The sequence below is a fragment of the Petromyzon marinus genome, chromosome 5, assembly GCF_048934315.1.
Source record: "Petromyzon marinus isolate PM22_M1 ecotype Great Lakes invasive population chromosome 5, UKy_Petmar_22M1.pri1.0, whole genome shotgun sequence".
Lineage (NCBI taxonomy): Eukaryota > Metazoa > Chordata > Hyperoartia > Petromyzontiformes > Petromyzontidae > Petromyzon > Petromyzon marinus.
This window is the reverse complement of record NC_133671.1, coordinates 17,336,641-17,356,641: the sequence shown is the minus strand read 5'-3', so window position 1 is coordinate 17,356,641 and position 20,001 is coordinate 17,336,641. Positions and strand designations below refer to the sequence as shown.

Below are 20,001 nucleotides of genomic sequence, written 5' to 3'. Positions count from 1 at the left end.
GAAGCTTTCGTGACTGCAGGAATCTCTACCATTTGGTTCTTTCGGTAAAGTCACGTGGTTAGAAATAAATTAAAATGAAACAAATCACGACGTTTCGATTGCAACACAAGCAATGATCATCAGGTGGGAAAAACCACAGCAATTATTTTTTTTATATTTTTTTGCTCCCACTTCAGCAAAAAAAAATGTTCTTGCTGTGGTTTCCCCACCTGATTATGCTTGCTTGTGTTGCAATCGAAACGTCGTCATTTGTTTTATTGTAATTTATTTCTAACCACGTGACGTTACCGAAAGAACCAAAGAGTACGTGGTACAACCAGGATAAACGCTTTGGACAGCTGCACAGCCCGACTGCGAAAACCTACACAACACTATTACTGTGCTCCAATTCTTGTTTGAAAACACGTCTATTTATTCATGTTATGATTGGATAAAAAAAAATGAACGCCCATCGTGGGGTTAATGTCAGCATTGCGACATAACCTTAGCGGTAACGTCCAGAAAAAAAGACTGCTTCATCAGAGTCGCAGCCCAGAATGGCCGGTGTTTTTTGTTGCAGGTGTCAGCAGGCTGCGAGTACGCGTACGTCAATGGCAAGGAGAGACAGGGCTCCACGCGGGCTCGCGTTCACGTCAGCTACGAGCACATGCGCGCCTCCCTGGATCTGACCGTCTGGATGCCCAAGCTGCCCCTGCAAATACAGATCTCTGACACCGTACTCAACCCCATCAAGAACTGGCGGGTGCCCAACATTGGCAAGAGAGGGTAACGCATTTCATTATTGCTTTCTTTTTGTTTGTACGTCTGTCATAGTGGCATCGTGATGGACCCTTGTGACCGTGGGTTCCAACACCGCATTTAATCATTTTGTTATTTTTCATGATAATTATAAACATTAATAATTACTCGCAAACCATTTTGCAATCCACTGCTGGATGAAGCCCTCTCCACACCTTTCAGCTATTTTTTTACTTTTACCAGGCTGATCAGCGTGAATTCATGAGACTTTTCTTTGTCAGTATCAAAGTATGAAAAATAAGAATATGTTTTACCCTTTCTGGCAATTAAGCAGTTGTTACGATGTTAAAACACCAAATATATACCTTTTTCAAGGAATCCAGTGTGCATTAATCACACGTGCTTGTGGTGAACATGCAAACAAACATGCTCTGATAATTATATATGCATTGTCTTTGAAACTGATTGTTCTACACCAGAGACAGCCTTCGTTAGGGCCTCGTCTCACCAGTGTCAGACCAGAGAACTGTTCGACTTTTGGCTTTGTCCATCAAGAAAGCTGTCGCTGATCAGCGTGAATTGGAGGAAGGGGGCGGGGGGGCCCGGACAAGTTCAGATGTCGCCCCCACCACTGCTGTTAGCCGTGGCCTGGAATTAAGCTGAGGCAAGTGGATTCAAAGTGCAGCGTGCAAAACCACTGTGCCAGCACGCTCCGGTCATCCTCGCAGCAGCCAACGGAGTTTGGCTTAGCCATCCGACAAAAACGATCATAGCATCGCGCGCTTTCAGATGCGTTTCTGCGGCCATCTGGAACGCTCTTCCTTGCGATATTTGGAAGTCATTGGAGCTGTGTACTTTTAAATCTATATTGAAAGCTCAGTTCTTTGTGTTATTTTTCTGTCCTTCCACTGCACCTTCGATTAGTACAGTTGGCTGCGTATGGTGCTAAATATGTTCAACATACACGAGTTTATTCGATGTGAAAATAACTCACGCAGTGGTTTTGCTTTTAGGTCAATGAAACCATTTGAAATAAGAAGTTGTTTCGCGTGCCAACATCAGTTCTTCCCTGTGGAAATATATCGAGGAGCTAAATGCCAATGACTAGATCTGCTGGTCATGATAGGGCTTCATGAGGGAGTTTGTGTAGTTTTTGTTATTCCTGCTACACTGAAGAAGCGCAGACTGCAGTGGTTTACTAGATCATTCATAGCTGCCTTCTCCCAGCCCACCTCTGATGTATTTTAACGTTACCTTAAACATAACTAGGTTTAGGTTTTATGTAATTTGTGACATGGATGATCCCATTTTAGCCAGTCTCCCGGCTATTTTACGAGGGGAAATCCCAACGATATGCGTGAGCACAGCAAGAAACAAAACCAGGACAAAGATGTCCATACAGTAGAACCCCTCTTAACAACCACCCCTATTAACGACTAATCACTTAACGACGGGCCTCCATAGAGTCCAATGTGTAATGTATAGTAGTGCATAGTAGTGTAGTGTATAGTAGTGTAGTGTATAGTAGTGTAGTGTATAATAGTGTAGTGTACAGTAGTGTAGAGTAGAACCCCTCTTAACAACCACGCCTGTTAACGACTAATCGCTTAACGGCGGGCCACCATAGAGCCCAACGTGTAGTGTATAGTGTCGTGTATAGTAATGTAATGTATAGTAGTGCAGTGTATAGTAGTGTAGTGCCTCCATGGAGCCCAATGTGTTAGCTTAACGACCATTCCCCCGTTAACGACGGGCTTACGACGAGCACGCGACCGCCAATTTGGGCCAATCGGCGAGCTCCAACCTAGTCTGACCGGGCCTCGGCCAATTAGCAACGTAGATTCATGAGCGTTGGGGCATTGATTACATTCAGTCTCTGTTGCGCTTTGAAGTGTAAACATCTCTTTTTGTATTCTTGGTGTATTTTGGCTTGAAACGTTAATTTAATCAATAATTAAGGCTCCCAAAGTGCTTGCGAATAAAGACAACAAAGTGTGGAAGACTATTTGTTTATTAACTAAGAAATACAGTGAGGGAAAAACGTATTTGATCCCCTGCTGATTTTGTACGTTTGCCCACTGACAAAGAAATGATCAGCCTATAATTTTAATGGTAGGTTTATTTGAACAGTGAGAGACAGAATAACAACAACAAAATCCAGAAAAAAGCATGTCAAAAATGTGAAAATTTATTTGCATTTTAATTAGGGAAATAAGTATTTGACCACTCTGCAAAACATGACTGAGTACATGGTGGCAAAACCCTTGTTGGCAATCACAGAGGTCAGACGTTTCTTGTAGTTGGCCACCAGGTTTGCACACATCTCAGGAGGGATTTTGTCCCACTCCTTTTTGCAGATCTTCTCCAAGTCATTAAGGTTTCGAGACTGACGTTTGGCAACTCGAACCTTCAGCTCCCTCCACAGATTTTCTATGAGATTAAGGTCTGAAGACTGGCTATGCCACTCCAGGACCTTAATGTGCTTCTTCTTGAGCCACTCCTTTATTGCCTTGGCCGTGTGTTTTGGGTCATTATCATGCTGGAATACCCATCCACGACCCATTTTCAATGCCCTGGCTGAGGGAAGGAGGTTCTCACCCAAGATTTGACGGTACATGGCCCCGTCCATCGTCCCTTTGATGCGGTGAATTTGTCCTGTCCCCTTAGCAGAAAAACACCCCCAAAGCATAATGTTTCCACCTCCATGTTTGACGGTGGGGATGGTGTCCTCCTCCAAACACGGCGAGTTGAGTTGATGCCAAGAGCTCCATTTTGGTCTCATCTGACCACAACACTTTCACCCAGTTGTCCTCTGAATCATTCAGATGTTCATTGGCAAACTTCAGACGGGCATGTATATGTGCTTTCTTGAGCAGGGGAACCTTGCGGGCGCTGCAGGATTTCAGTCCTTAACGGGGTAGTGTGTTACCAATTGCTTTATTGGTGACTATGGTCCCAGCTGCTTTGAGATCATTGACAAGATACTCCCGTGAAATTCTGGGCTGATTCCTCACCGTTCTCATGATCATTGCAATTCCACGAGGTGAGATCTTGCATGGAGCCCCAGGATGAGGGAGATTGACAGTTCTTTTGTGTTTCTTCCATTTGTGAATAATCGCACCAACTGTTGTCACCTTCTCACCATGTTGCTTGGCAATGTCTTATAGCCCATTCAAGCCTTGTGTAGGTCTACAATCTTGTCCCTGACATCCTTGGAGAGCTCTTTGGTCTTGCCCATGGTGGAGAGTTTGGAATTTGATTGATTGCTTCTGTGGACAGGTGTCTTTTATACAGGTAACAAGCTGAGATTAGGAGCACTCCCTTTAAGAGTGTGCTCCTAATCTCAGCTCGTTACCTGTATAAAAGACACCTGGGAGCCAGAGATCTTTCTGATTGAGAGGGGGTCAAATACTTATTTCCCTCATTAAAATGCAAATCAATTGATACCATTTTTGACATGCGTTTTTCTGGATTTTGTTGTTATTCTCTCTCACTGTTCAAATAAACCTACCATTAAAATTATAGACTGATCATTTCTTTGTGAATAGGCAAACGTACAAAATCAGCAGGGGATAAAATACTTTTTTCCCTTACTGTAAATAATTGATAAACATGAGAAATGTGTAAAAATAGGTGCGTTGAGCAGTGAATATGGCCTGCCCTCGCTTCACGACCACATCACTTAACGATCGGTTTCGTGGAACCAATTACCGTCGTAAAGAGGGGTTCTCATTCCAGAGGACGAGCACCAGATCCTTGGTGAATATTGCACGGCGACCAAACAAGGTATTTAATGACTCAAAGCTTTTGTGACTGCAGAGATTCATATTCTTGGTTCTTTCGGTAAAGTCACGTAGAAGGGAAACAATAAAATAATAAAAATATAAAACAATAAAATTTTCACGATGTTTCGACTGCAACACAAGCAATCATCATCAGGTGTGAAAACCACAGCAAGAAATTTTGAAAAAAGTGGCGGTTTTTTTAACGTTAGCACCACGGAGAGCAATTTGGCAGTTATTCAGATGGACGAGTCCATCTATGTTCGGAAAAGAGGAGGGGGGAGACGAAAATAATGGATGCGGTCTGAAAGCCACCGTAAGCGTGAACAATCAATTAAGACCCGAAATGGTTTATCAAATTTTTCCAATGATTGCTAAGCCAGAATCCATCTTCTCAGTTGAAATTGTCTCTGTGTTTGTATATGTAGATAGCCTCATGAACGAATCTCTCATGGTAGCCAGATGGCTTGCAGAAAACCTCTGCCTTGGAGAAGTCAATGTCATGTGAGCCTACTGAATTATAACAGTGATCTGCCACGGCCGAGGTGTTGGTCCTACCGTGTTTCAGGTCTGCTTTTTTTTCACGAATGCCGTCCGAGACATGTCGTTTGGTTTCCCTAATGTAACTACTACCACAGAGGCAACTTAGTTTTTAGACGCCAGGGTACTGTATGTCCGGAATCACATCTTTTACAGACGGAACCAGATCACGGACTTTATGTAATGTGTTGAATCGGACCTGGATCTTGTGTTTATTCAAGATTTTGGAGATCTTTTTTGTGATCCCCGCAATGTAGGGTAGAGTGATGGTTTTGAAAGGCTCCTCAAGAGGGTCCTTCTTCATGGTTTGAGTGATCGCTTTGCAGATTGTGTAGTCGGAGTAACCATTAGCCCTAAGAGCTTGGTGTACGTGCTTGAGTTCACTGGCTATGTGTTCCTAGTCGGATATGCATTGGGCTCTATGGTGCAGAGTCTTGATGAGGGAATTCTTCTGGCATGGATGGTGGTGGGAATCCGGTTTCAGGTAAGCATCCATATGGGTAGCTTTCCTATAGACAGTGGCTCATTGAACCATCAGGTCTCTTTTTTATTAGGACATCCAAAAAAGGTAGCTTGCCATCTTTTTCGACTTCCATGGAATATTTGATGGCTGGGTGTATGGAATTAATGTGGTCGAGGAATTCCAACCTTATGGAAGAGGTACATGGATGACACTTTTGTCATCTGGCCACATGGCCGGCCTGCTCTAGACCAATTCCTCGCAGTGGGGGTCACAAAATGCCAATTTATTACTAATAAACCCCAAAGATCCGATCGAAATTAGGGATTTGTATTGGATCATTGGTGGGGCACGTGCCACCCCCCCTCCCCCCCCGTTGGCTCCGCCAGTGGTCAAGGACAGTGCAAATGGAATGTGAAAAAGGTAAGGTGCCAGGTGCACTTAATCGCTATCCTGCATTCGTCATCGATGTGAAATGGACGCCGTTTATTCGAATCCAGATATGATCGGTCAACGCCAATGATGGGGAGACATGGGTGCCTTTTGGCTTGGCAAGAATGAACCACCAATTGGCTCTCCTGTGCCAGCCGTAATTTCTACTTGAAACACTTTCCAAGATGTGAAAATTACTAAAGGAGGTCTGCTGTTTGTATGGGGGGAATGATACGGCTTTTTAAAAAGGTAGATAATGTGTGTTTTCACTCGAGTTTTAAAAGTAAATAAGATACGGAATAGGGAGGGAGAGGTGGGATTGTTTTTTGAGAATGTGTTACGTGATTGTTTTCTTCATTTGGCAAGAAACCTATCCAAGGAAACATTACACTTGCAGGTCGTCCAATTACGTGGTGTTACCTCTGAAGGAAGCATAAATACGATTGCTATGTTCCCATTAGAACGTTGTAGAAATAATGTTTGTGAATCCCAATTTCATCCGTAGATGTTAAGTAACATATTGCACGAAAACAAATTCATTGTTGCTTTTTTTGTAATGGCATACGGCTAGCATAGACGTGCGTGCTGTTGAATGTGCTAATATTTGTTTGGTCACTGCACCAGGACATGAAGGTTATGCCACACTTCGTCAATTTTTAGGTCACATGTGGTGGGTTAAAGTGTGAGTACTCGAAGACGTGTGTAGCCAGAGTGGAAAAGTAGGCCAAATAGTCTTAGAAGGGTTTTTTTTTTTTATATTAGCAGTCTCTCGTGGGAAGGACTTGCAAATTTGTATCCATCATATAAATGTTCGAAATAATCCTTATTCGAATGGACGGCACTTATTAAAACAAAAGAATGAAATGTAGCTTACCAATATATTGCTAGATGTTAAGGATCGATGTCATTGCACAGTACAGAAATGTAAGTGATAATGCAGCGAAAACTCTATCGTTTAATGTGAGGGTCAGAAAGCTAAGTGGGACTCGGCCAATGAAGCTTAATCGATCATTTGCAGTACAGCCACTCGAGATGACCTAAAAGTATTTTTTTTCCTGTGACAAGACTGTTTTATCTTAAGGCGTTCTTACTGCCAACAAGAATAATTATATGAATTGTAGCTGAAAGATCGGTCTTTCCAATATCTGCACTGGATACTGGATAATGAGAATGCAGACGAGGCAAGAATATCTCGCGAAAATCCACAAAGGAAAAATGTAGTATTCGTGGCAATGTTAATGATGGTCATGATTTCGCATGTGTAACAATCATATTGACAATACATTGATTTTCTTATTAAGCTACAGCCAGTGAGGAAATGTAACATATGAGGAGTCTCTTCATTCAATATTGTCCTTGGCAAATAAATGTGTTTTAAATGATTGTCAGTAAAAAGAGCTGTTAAAGCAAATCCTCAGGCAATCACAGTTTAAACAACAAATGTGGTATTTGTTTTCCATTTACTGGAAAGAAAGTGCATCAATGGTGATTTTTTTTTTGGAGACTTAAAAGGCCATCTGGGTAAAATGCAATATTCTTTCCTTTGATACAGAAAAAAACAAGATCTTCTTATTTTCATAATTTCTACTTAACCTCTGTATAATCTCATTATACGCACAATCTTAATTAGCGATTAATTATATTGTTTATCAATCACAATTTTCACATTGGACTCGTCTAAAATCTTTTTATTATTATTATTATGCGTTTCTGGCGTTTTATCCCATTTTTCATAAAAGCAACTATGTTCCATAATAGAGGTTACTTGGGTTAGAGCGCGTACATATTAATGTGTCGTTAAACCCGCCACCACCAGACACAGCCAATTAGGAAGCTTTGTCACGTAAACAAAACAGCTACATTTGTTGCTAGTACAACACACCGGTGTGTTGGAGAGTAAACCCACAACATTTACAATTCGAGTACGACGTTTCGCCGGTTATTACAATTAGCAGCATCATTAGGTGACAGCCAGATTCGTGGAGAAGCCTACGTATTAAACTAAACCAATAGAAGAGTATGAAACTAAACCAATCTATTTTCCGTTTACCAATTCAATGTATATCCTTGCGGACGATTTGGAAACTGCTGAAGTCTGGTAACGTTTTCTTTGGTTCTTTCGGTAAAGTCACGTAGAATGAGAATACAAATAAAATAAAACAATAAAATTCTCACGACGTTACGGCCACAACACAAGTGGCCTTCTTCCGGTGAAAGGAACAAACCTGTTGGAACGACACCTCTCGACTGCAACACAAGCTTGTTATTTTATTGTTTCTCTTCTACGTGACTTTACCGAAAGAACCAAGAATATCTGATAACGTTGCTTCCGATTAATTACATAAACCTGTATCACCTTTGTCAAATGGTGAAGTGCATTCTAAGCCATTACAAAAAAACAAGTGATGGAACGAACTATTTAGGTATCATAGTCCAGGCAAAGTTAATCCCTGCTCAAATTGGACATTCAGGCTATGCTCATCGCCTGTTTACAATCTTGAACCAGTGGTGGGAATTCCACATTCCTATGGCAGGGGCGGCTATATCTCGAGGAAAAGCACTGTTGACTTGGTATCCATTTTTATCAACCCCGAAGGAATGATGAGCTGAGTCAACCTCCAATCAGCATTTTAACTTCGCAACCTTCCGATCGCAAGTCACTCGCTCGAGCAGTGATGACATACCTGCCCTCCAGAGGTGTTTTGCCTGTGGTTTAACGCTGTAACAAGTCCACCTGAGCATCCAACTGCCCTACTGTGTACACACGCAACGCACGGCTGTTATCAACATTGTATGACAGTTAACACTAAGATTATATGAAAAAGGTTAATTTCCGAGTGGTATTCATTTAACCCTGGAATGTTAGTTGAGTGAAGCAATATGGAAACACCCATTTCATTACTCTTTGGTTCTTTCGGTGAAGTCACGTAGAAGGAATATAAATTAAATAATAGAACACGCAACATAGACACACTGTCTCTCTCTCTCTGTGTGTCTTTGCGTTGTCTCTCTCTGCTCGTGTGTCTGCCTGCGTGTCTCCGTGTCTGTGTTTTGTCTCTCTCTCTCTCTCAAATTTAGTTCTACCTGATGACGAATAGTCGTGTTGCAATCAAAACGTCGTATTCTATTATTTATTTATTTTTCTTTCTACGTGACTTTACCGAAAGAACCAAAGAGTAATTCCTGCAGTCACGAAAGCTTCAAATCAACTTTGAACCCATTTCATTATTTCATTCTGAGAAGGCCTCCCCAAAATCTCCAAGGCTCTATAACATTTTGATGGGTTTTTTTTTACACACAAATAACTTTCATATCGGCTGCTCTTTGTTTTGTCATGATTTTAGCTCTGCAAAATATAGGTACCTACTGGTAAGGAACTTTTTTTGCATAGCTTCATTTTGGTACGATAGTCAAAGTTGTAATCCTGCTCAAATTAGCCTGCGTTCGTCTCCTGCTTATAGCCCCAAGTCAGTGGTGGAAATTCCTCATTTCTATGGTGGGGCGTGTTTATCTACGGGGCAAGCACTGCTACTTGCTCACAAAGTGGTACTACATTGTATCAACCAAGAGGCATGATGGACCGAGTCAACCCCCCCCCCCCAATGGTATTTTGTCTGAATGACAACGTCATCTGTATGTATGTACGTATGATGCATTATGTGATTACATTCATTCGTTTCATTCCAGTCTTTGAAGCCAGGCAGGGTCAAGTAAAAAAAAAAACCTTGAATGACTTACAATGAACAAATATAGACAGGCGTTTCTCGATTTAATTGTGTTCACAAGAGTCCCTCAAACTGCAATATAACGGTACAGCGTTGGTACCCTTCTTCATAATTGAAACCACGTGCACATTAAGTTACATACATACAACAACAACAAAGTGGAAAGGATAATACCAAAAAAAATGTTCTTAACGTGATTATAGCACCAAGAATCAATAGGATATGTGTCCACTGCACGATTTAACTAAATCACTATTGTACTGAGAGTATAATAGAGGAGTCCGTTAAGGAAAGTAGGATGTCCAACTTCATTAAATATAAGCTGCAAACAAAATTGGTTTTTCCATTAACCCGAAGTTGCATGATAGCGAAAGAGAATATTATCGTGATTGTATTGGGCAGACCGTTGTAATATGTATCTTGGAGTCTTTAAAATGCATCTTTGCTTCTTGCTGAATGCATTTTGACGTCTAGCACACAGCACGGCTACGTATCTGTAATGTGATAGCCAAGACATGCAGACGTTAATTTTTTTCTTCAGATTGTGGAATCATCCTTTATATACTCACATTTTCACTGCTTCTGCTAAACTGAGCCAAGGCTTAATATTGCATGCAAACATATAAGACAAATCTATATCTTGTAACAATTTATGAGCGTTATGATAAGCCACTGGCAATGGTGAAGTAGGATACGTAATTTCTATCACTTCTTGCTTCCATCAAACACATTTTATTTCATATTTTCATTGAAAATGTACTTTGAAAATACTATCTCGCCGCTTTATTGTTTCCGCTACTGAAATATTATTTTGTTGGTTATCTTTCTCTTTGTCTTTTGTTGTCTGCCATCAGCATGTTCACACTGCACACAAAAACCATCATCTTACTTTTTAAATCCCCCCGGGAAGTTAAAAAAAAACACAACCAGGACTTTTGTAAGCTGTTCCATTATAAAGCACGGATAAAATTATACTCTCTAGTTCTTTCGGTAAAGTCACGTAGATAGGAAAAAAATATGACAAAAGAAAACACGACGTTTCGGTCGCAACACAAGCGTCCGTCTTCAGGTGACAGATAAGGGCACAGATAAAGTTGTGATTATTATTATTTTAAAGACCCTCTGGGAAAAAAATGGCTGCTCTTGTTTGGAGATGTAATTTTGATTGTGATGTAATTTCTTCGTTTCATAATCATCATCGGCCATGATCAACCCACTGCTGGATGAAAGCCACCCCAAGCCATCACCATCTCTGACGAGCCCGCGATGTAACAATTTACGCTCGCACCTACACAAGAGCAGGTTTCATCGTTCCATCTCCTCGGTGAACGTCCTCTCGGACGCGTTCCTTTCCTTGGCTACCACTCAATCTTTATTCAGGACACTCAGCCATCGGTCCTTTTTGCACTGCCCAAGCCAATATCCTTTTTTTTTTACAGTTTGAATGTCATTCGCCTGCTTATGTTCTAAAATACATATGTTCCTCATTCCGTCTCTCAATGTGAATTCTAAGCATGTATTATGTTTTGTTCATTTCTAAACAGTTATTTTGAGTCACTGCAGAACACATCACTACACGTTGTCCATCTTATAACCTGATCTTAACGAAAAACAACAAATACATGTTATATTATTTATCACTCCTATAGTAGACTTGCTGAGATGTATGTAATATAAACAATACATTTTTCAACGGTGCTATAAAATGTATGTACGTGACATTTTCATTTTGCAGGCCAATTCTGGAGACTGTCGAAGATGACAACGAGCCAAAAGGACGTGGCTGCTTCCTGCAATCCCAGCATGCCCAGTTGCGAGTGTGGGCTCAATTCTGCGCTGCCAACCCCGATAAGTTGGGTCAGCTGACCACGATGTTGGGTCCCGATTGGACAGCAGACGTCACACCGCTGGTGCTTGATCACATGGCCGTCGAGGACACGAGCATCGCCCAGCTTCACGAGGGGAAAGTGCTGATCGGCAGGGAACCTGGCACTACTGCCATTCAGGTGATTCCTCTCGCACGCGACGCATGTCACACCGACTGTCATTAGCGCATTCGCAGAGCTGTTGTCGTTGTTGTCTGCCTGTAACTTCCCATTGCTGGGTGAAAGCCTCCTCCCCCCCCCCCCCCCCAATTTTCTTCCATTCTTTTCCCTCCTTCGTTGTTCTTGTCGAGTAGTGGCCTCCAAACTCTTTGATTCCGTCTTGCCGTCTCTTCCGGCTCTTTTCGTCCTACTTCGCTTCCGTCGGCCTCCATTCCGTAGTCACATTTGTCTCTTGTCGATCATTCTCATGACGTTTTCCATCCGTTGCGCTCTCTTTATTTTGCCTTGACATTTGCATCAGTCACCCCTGTTCTTTTCCTTATTTATTCTCCGTCACTTATAAAATACTTCTTCGCATTGATCTTTGGCAAACTTGTAGCTCTATCTATTTGTTTGCATTGGCAGAGAGTATATTTAGAATTGTTATGTTATACCAGCAATGTTTCAGTATTTTTTCTTCCAAAAATTTAGCGGATACATAATACAGTGGGTGTTTTGTTTTGCTTTCACCAATATCAAGCGATAAAGGCATTTCCAGTCCGACCTCTTGTTGCAGCGAAGTTGGACACCACCTTGGTTCAGAGAACAAAACCTGAAATCCGATTTTACAAAACTACTTCTGAAGTTAAGTCCGTAGGTGTCTTTTTTTCTCCATGTCTTTTACATGCCATGCGAAGAACACTCACCACGCCGCCTCAATCGAACGGACATATTTTTTTTTTATTACCAGAGCCGAATAAGACAAATTTAGTGCCAAGCCAAACGTACTGATGGTTGCTTTGCGCAGTCATTGGTGACTGGACCGAAGCCATCAACTGCCTACACTTGACAACCCACTTTAATCACGTTTGGCCGAAAGCCAGATTCGAACTCGAGATTCCATCAGTGCCAGCTCAGTGTCTCTGACACAGTTTTAACTCTCGGAACCACCCAGCCATCGCCAAAGGTGACCGGGCATCAGAAACTTCAGTGATTCGTTCATTATATTTCCTTAATTGAATTTTTAAATGTCACATTCTAATTTTTTTCTCTACTATATATCCCTGAGACTTAATTGCATTCTTATTATTATTATCTAGGAAAAATATATAAACACTGTATTTTTGTTGGGTAGTGGAAGGAGGCTCGACACTTTTACGTTAGAAATGTCTACGATTGTGTTTCTCGAGCATTGAACTTCATGGATCAGAATTCACTTAATATATCTTCGTCGTCAGCCATGGCCAATTCATTTCTGAATGAAGGCCTTCCCAAGCCACCGCCGTAAACCTCTGATGAACCTGCGATTTAAGTAATCAACCTCGTGCCTGCACACAACATTATTTCGCCTCATCTTCTCCCTGTAGGACATTTTCTCTAATGTGTTCCCTTCCTAGGCTACCGCTCCATCATTATTCTTGGCCATCACCCCATCACCCCTCCTTCTGACGTGCCCTGACCAAGTCCATTTACTTTTCTTATCAGTTTAAATGTCTTTGGCCTACGTAGGCTATGTGTCCCTCAATCTGTCTCTCAATGCAATTCCAAGTGTGCATCTCTCCATGCCGATATTACACCAATATTAAATGCGCTACATAGTACGCAATGCATCATCCGCACACAGTATACCCTTTTTGGCAAAAAAAATACAAAAATAAATTCTACATAGTTTAATAAAGCAGCAGCTAGTGCCAGATAACCTTATTCTCCCTGCTCAAACATTTGAAATTACATGTCTATTAGCATCTTTGAGCCAGTGGTGGTAGCTCCTTACTGCTATGGCACTGGGCAGTCTCCGAGTGGGACAACTTCTGTTGGCGTTAGGTCATTAGTTTAAAGTGATTAAAATAAAGCACTGTGATATATTTTATATTCTTAGCTCTTTCGGTAAAGTCACGTTGAAGGGAAACAATAAAACAATAAAATATATATAAAACAATAAAAATTCTCACGACATTTCGACCATAGCACAAACGGTCGTCATCAGGTGTTATGGTCGAAACGTCGTGATAATTTTATTGTTTATATTTTTAGTTTTTTATTGTTTGCCTTCAACGTGACTTTACCGAAAGAGCTAAGAATATGAAATACTGCAGTCAAGAAAGCTTTAAATCAAGATATATTTTATATTATATCTCGGAGCAGTGCGGGATGGTGAAGCCTTGGAGAGACCTTCATCCAGCAGTGGATTGATCATGGCTGATCATAATGATTATAAATGCAGTATATTCTGATTAGAACCAGTGAGATGTTTTATCAAATTTCTTGAGTGTTCATCCTCCACCGGGCAAGCGTTTGTTCATGTTATATTCCTTTTATAATTCACAGTAATGTACAGTCAAGCCCTTTGTCAATCCATGCTTGTCAGTGATTGGGGATGTTTGAACATACTTCACCATGCTGATTCAGTGTGGGTTGATGAAGGGGAACCGGGACCAACTTGGGCATCACTCACCACTGATGTTAGCAGTGGCCCGCAATGGAATTTGGGGTCGCTGGGTTCACAGCGCAGTACGCAGAGTCATAATTGCGACCCGCTATAACCCATCGTGCCATTAACTACTTTTAAATTTAAAAAAATATCAGAGTGTGTCTTACATGCTGTGAAATTAAAGTTGTTTTTCAAGTACCATTTTTAAAGCCCGGAATATATGAATCGTGCAACTTACATCTTAGTATGTCTAAAGAAATATATGAAGCATCGCAATCGACTGTCAACGCACTAACTTCCCTCCAGTCATCTTGAAGCATGCTTGTAAATAGAACTTTAATTGACGTTTTCACTGAGCCAACTGTGAGCTAATAGGTATTGAAATATTCAATACATTTGCATTAATTGTAAACGTGGGGCATGGCGACCCACAGATAAGTATTGAAACCATGACAGCGCAACCATGTGGAAGATATTACAACTTAAAATCACCTTCACCAATTACACGGTCACCTTGTCTCATATGGTTTGTCAAGTGGCACATCTTGTCAAGTGGAACATTACAAAGTGCAGCTGAAAAAAAAGAATCGGTTTTAATTTGCTGTTGAACATAGCGATATCCTCAGCACATTTCATTATATAAAGGAGTACCGTTCCAAAGTTTTAGAACTGTAGCAGAGAATAATCTTTCCGAGTTTTTATAATTGGCACGAACTTCCTGAAAAGCACATTTTCCCAAACAGCGCAGGCGTTTTCACGGGCAGTGATAATGAAGTACCCAGGCACTCAACCACCTCACGATAGAAAGCTTGGCAGAATAATTTATACTTTCATCTTAAATCAGTAGACAACCAGAAAAAATGGTAAAAGGTTCAGCCCTGCAACCGCTTGCTAAGGCCTCTGCTGGCAAAAGAGCATCGACCCAGAGGCAGTTCTAGAGAGCTCCTCTTGAGATGTATTTGATCTGCTCTTCCATGCTTAGCCAGATGTCTTAACCCAACCTGATGTAACCTGTTGTGACGTGCCGATCAAGCCATGTTGCCTGCTGGGTGTGGACAGAGGCAGTAAGATTTGGCGTAGTTAATTTCGTCGGGTTATTATTGGGAACATATAAACAGTGGGTATGAAATGCATTGATGCAATGTTTATGTGGAAAGCACTTGGGCTGCATTTTGATTTCAGTTTGCAATTTTGACAATTTGCAATGTATTGCTATGGGTTTCTTATACATATATATCTTAGCTGCTACCAAGTAATTGTTTGTTTCAGAACATTATAACCAGTATACTAAAGAGGTGGCGACAGTCATTTACTGCAAGCACACGTTTTGCTAGTTATTTACAAAAAAAATCCAATATATTTTGCAACACAATTGCTTAAATTATTGCATAAGGACTCTCATTTCTCTGAAATGTTCAGGTGAGTAATTTCCATAGGAACCGTCTTCATGTGTAGCCATGTATACAATGCCATGCGAGTTGGAGTACCCGTTTACAAAGCAACTGAATTTAAAAGAAATCAGTATTTTGTTATGCTCGTGTATTTATATTTGTGCAAAAAGCGCACAATAAAGAAGTAAATCGTTATGTAAAAAAAAGAAACGGTACTTAATTAATGAAACTTTTTAAAAAGGCCATGTGGCTCAACAGTCGAGTGATCAGCTTGCAGTCGGAAGGTTGCGAGTTCAAATCCTGCTTTGGGGGTCGACAGCCCATCACACCTTCGGGGTCGATAAAAATTGGTACCACTCTGCGGGGATTGAACAGTGGTTGTCCTATGTAAACAGACTTGCCCCCTCCATTAGAATGTGGAATGTCCACTCCTGGCTCAGGGCTTTAAACAGGAAATAATCACTGCCTTTATGCTCCGTTTTAGGAAGACACGTCTGTGACTATTTGCAAAAGCAAAATTACGAAAGGGAAAGAAAAAAAAGTCCGCAGCATCAAAGTGCGCATTGTTAGAAATCACAAATTGTGTCCCTCCCGGTTGCCCTTACATTCCACGAGTTATCAATCCAATAGCACATTTGATTGGAGAGGTGTCAAATCGTTTTGTGCCCGTTAATTGCGTGGGTGCATCTACGTTGCGTCTTGATGCTCCCACAAAGAAACTTCTTATTCTTCTCATGACAATACTCATTCTGCCACGAGCAACCAATTGTCTCCCCAGTGCAGCCATCCATTTCCAATGACTTCTTGTCACCCGCTCGCCTATGACGTATTGTTGATGTAGGGCATGAGTCGTTAACTGGAATGACCCAGGAATCACGTGACCACGTGCTGGGCGGGTCGTCGTGGCCCATACAAAAGCTTCATCATGCTAAGAACGAAATGTATATTCAAGATTTCACAGTGGGCGTTTAAGCTTAAACGTGGGGGGGGAGAGGGGGGGGGGCTTGTTAAAATGTACATTTAACCTCCATAAGTGAAGATGTCTTGTAATGTACAGCAGTTACAATGCATGTGCAACCCATTTGTCAATCCGCTGCTGGATGAGGGCCTCCCCACGCCGTGTAGAAATTGGGGAGTTATTTGCCAATACTTCAGCACACTAGTCAGCTCAGGGAAGTGTAGGCGGGGAGCGTAGATGGTGGGAGCGTAGTGCAGTGGTTTGCCTGCATTGCCCACAACGTGTCTCGGTTCATAGAGCATCAACGTAAGTTGTTCGAGAACAATCTCTCCCTTCCGTGAGAACGATTGCTCCCCCCTGTGCACACTGAGTCTGTGGTCTTCACCTGAAGAAAAAAAATCGGGGGTGGGGGGGGGAAACCCATCAGCATCAACACCAGCAAAGCCACAACACAAATCCCCTGCAGCAGACGAGAACCCCGTGCCCACCAGTGGCGGCCGATGCTTCCGCTGTTCTGCGCGGTTATCATCGTATGCGATGGACAGCCGAAGAAGGTCTTCACGTGTTAAACATCGTGCCCAATGTTTCGGAGTCTTTACCCTTTTTTCCCCACAAAATTGTAGCATCGGGTTACGCCACATGCATTGTGAAATTGAACGAGAAACTAAAATGAAAAGTTACCCAAATGTATGATGTGAAATATTTGTGATCTCATTTAAAAAGTCAACACCCTCAATGCCTGTCAACAACACGCCTTCTGTTTTGATTTAAAGCTTTCGTGACTGCAGTAATTCATATTCTTAGTTCTTTCGGTAAAGTCACGTTGAAGGGAAACAACAAAATAATAATATATATATAAAAACGCCTTCTCTTAGGACGGTGTTCTTAACGAGTGTTCAATGTGTTGAATCTTTTGTTATAGTGTGCGTGTGTACCACTGCCAACACATCATCACCAAATAATGTGTTTCATAATATATATTACCTTCTTGAAATGTGTTTTTTAGTCAAAGGCTGATCCCAATCGCACATGTTAGGAGCAACTCGTGTTTTTAGTTTTTTTGTTTGTTGTGGTTGCACCCGATTCAAGAGCCGAATGGCTCACAGGGCTATACCAAAATAAAGAAACTGAAACTCTCGGGAATTGTAGCAAGCGACCTGCAGCTCAGCGACGGGTTGACACAAGGTCACATGGCATGTTGCCTAAGACAGCACCTATGTCACTTAGGAATTATTGAAGTGGCTCGCAATCACTGAGTTGACTTCTCAGTCATCTCGGTTCAATGCCGGGCTGTGGGAATTCGGGTTGAATCAACGTGAAATATGTATCTTGAAATAAGCTTCCAGAGTAAGAAACAAATCCACTTCAGCATTCTCCATTCTGCCTACAAACGTTGCTTGTCACTGCAGAATGTTGCATGTATTTACGTTGAGCTTGTTTCGCACCGAACGTCGCCAACCATGCTACTTTTTGACAACAAAAAGGTCAGCACGCGGAATCAATTTCACCGTCGCTGTATGAATTAGACTTTTATTTTCAAAGGTTCATTGATTTTGGCAAAATTGCCAAGTCTACTAAGGTGACACGCAAGAGCAGCTTTGGCACACCTCATAAGTTTTCCGTGTTATATAACCAAGAGCTTTTGTTGGGTTTTTTTTTTGCAAAACATTGTTGTAACGACGGGTTACTTCTCGGAGCAATACGTGCATTATTTTTTTCTAGAGTTAACATTTGAATATTTAAGAGACTTAAGAGCCAATGCAAAAAATATATAAAAAATTTTAAAAAAAAAATTTACAACGCGAAATGCTACACATATATAATGTATAGCACTGTTATTTATGCATACCACAAATGCCAAACCTTGAGGCTAAGCAACACCACTAATCGCACTGCACTGCATTCGCAAGCGCCCCCCCCCCCTCCTTGAGTACCTTTGTATTCACCCCTCATGATGCGACTACGACAGCAGCAGCAGCAGCAGCCACGGCGGTCATCAGGACGCTAGTCACGTCGCTCTCTCATGCAGCAGTGCTATATGACTTTTGAAGATTTCCTGATAGCACGGGGGGGGGGGGTGGTAGGGTGTGGGGGGGTCAGCCTGATAGCTGGGAGATGCATCACCGGCTCTTATCTCTCCTGCAAACCCAGAGACGTAAAAAGGCCCGAGCAATATAACAAATATATATATACACGCCGTTGTTTCTTGTAATCAAGTCGTTGTATTTTTTTTTGAGCTGTAAATTTATGCAAAGATTCATTCGACTGATTCATCGCTTCTGGAGCAAATTATGTTGGCACGTGCTCGCTTTGTGCAAACAGCGGTGAGAAGGGCAACGTTGCCTTTTGAATGGAGACAGCGGTGGTGGGCTTGGGGTTCTTTTGTTTTCCTTGCATGCAGACGGAGAACAACATCTCTGGCTTCAGATTTTGAAAAAAATATTTACATTTCAAAGACATTTGTACCTCTTAGCTAACAAAAAGACGAATTGCGAACCAATATATTCAGCGAGGTCTATAATAGTTCAATCTCAAACTGCATTTGCAGATGGTGTCCTTGTCCATGGTAGCCGTACCTTTACTGCCGTACTAAATATCATCCATTGACGATTTTAAAAGGTAAAACAAAAAAAAGCATCAGAGTTATTTTTTATTTCTTTTTTTATGCAATGAAACTCCTAAAGGTCAGCTTTGATAATTATGCTGCATCACCGATTGGCCTTACACTGGTTAGACACTGCCACAAGCAAGCCATCAATAAATGAGCTTAATCGGATATTCGTTTGTTGTTGAATAGATGGAGAAATGTGAGACATGAAGGAAAATGTACGCATTCTTGACCAAAGATAGAACTGGAAATTTCAACATTTTAATTGTTTTTGTATTATTTATACATGTATATATTTAAGTGGATAGTGTATGGGGAATCTGCAATGTTTTGTGAACTTTAGCACAAACCTGTAGTATTATAATTTATACAATTTAAAATGCAATTATAGTTTATTATTGGCTATGAGCTAAAATCCATTGTGATTACCAGAACAATTGCAAAATGCTACTTAAATAAAGCTCTGTTGGCAAAACAATTGCAGCGAATTGCCAACGTTGCAAAATTGAGTTTGGAACATTATCCTGTCCAATTTATTGTGACCCCACATATTTGCCTTTCTACCATTAAACCAAATAAATAGCCTTCATAAGAATTCTCCATACGGCAATGTACGAACCCAACACATTTGCTCTCTCTACATCCCAGAGATGTGACACAGGAGACACGTGGCAATACCACTGTGGTTGTGTTAAATAGCGCTCCGACGTGTTTGTGCCATGCATCGTTCTGCGCGATGTCAAACGTTTCACTCCCAATTACTGAAAGCTCCGTTAGACAACTGGATCCATTTCCTAAAGGAAGCTCCCAGCATGTGGAGCGTAAACGCGGGACATCATGAAAAACAAACCAAGCGGTGACACCGGGAAAAAAAAAAACACGTCGGAGGGCCGAGATATGTGTTGCTTCATC

At 41.5% G+C, this 20,001-nt stretch overlaps 1 protein-coding gene across 1 annotated transcript in view; it reads left to right on the top strand.

Annotated features, from left to right (window-relative positions):
• The window catches only part of TMEM132C (transmembrane protein 132C), a 161,187-nt gene that overhangs the window by 128,914 nt on the left and 12,272 nt on the right, over positions 1-20,001 (top strand). Inside the window, exons 6-7 of the mRNA XM_032947214.2 lie at positions 560-765; positions 11,413-11,683. Coding sequence (XP_032803105.1) covers positions 560-765; positions 11,413-11,683 — 477 coding nt within the window. The remainder of the gene's footprint in view (positions 1-559; positions 766-11,412; positions 11,684-20,001) is intronic.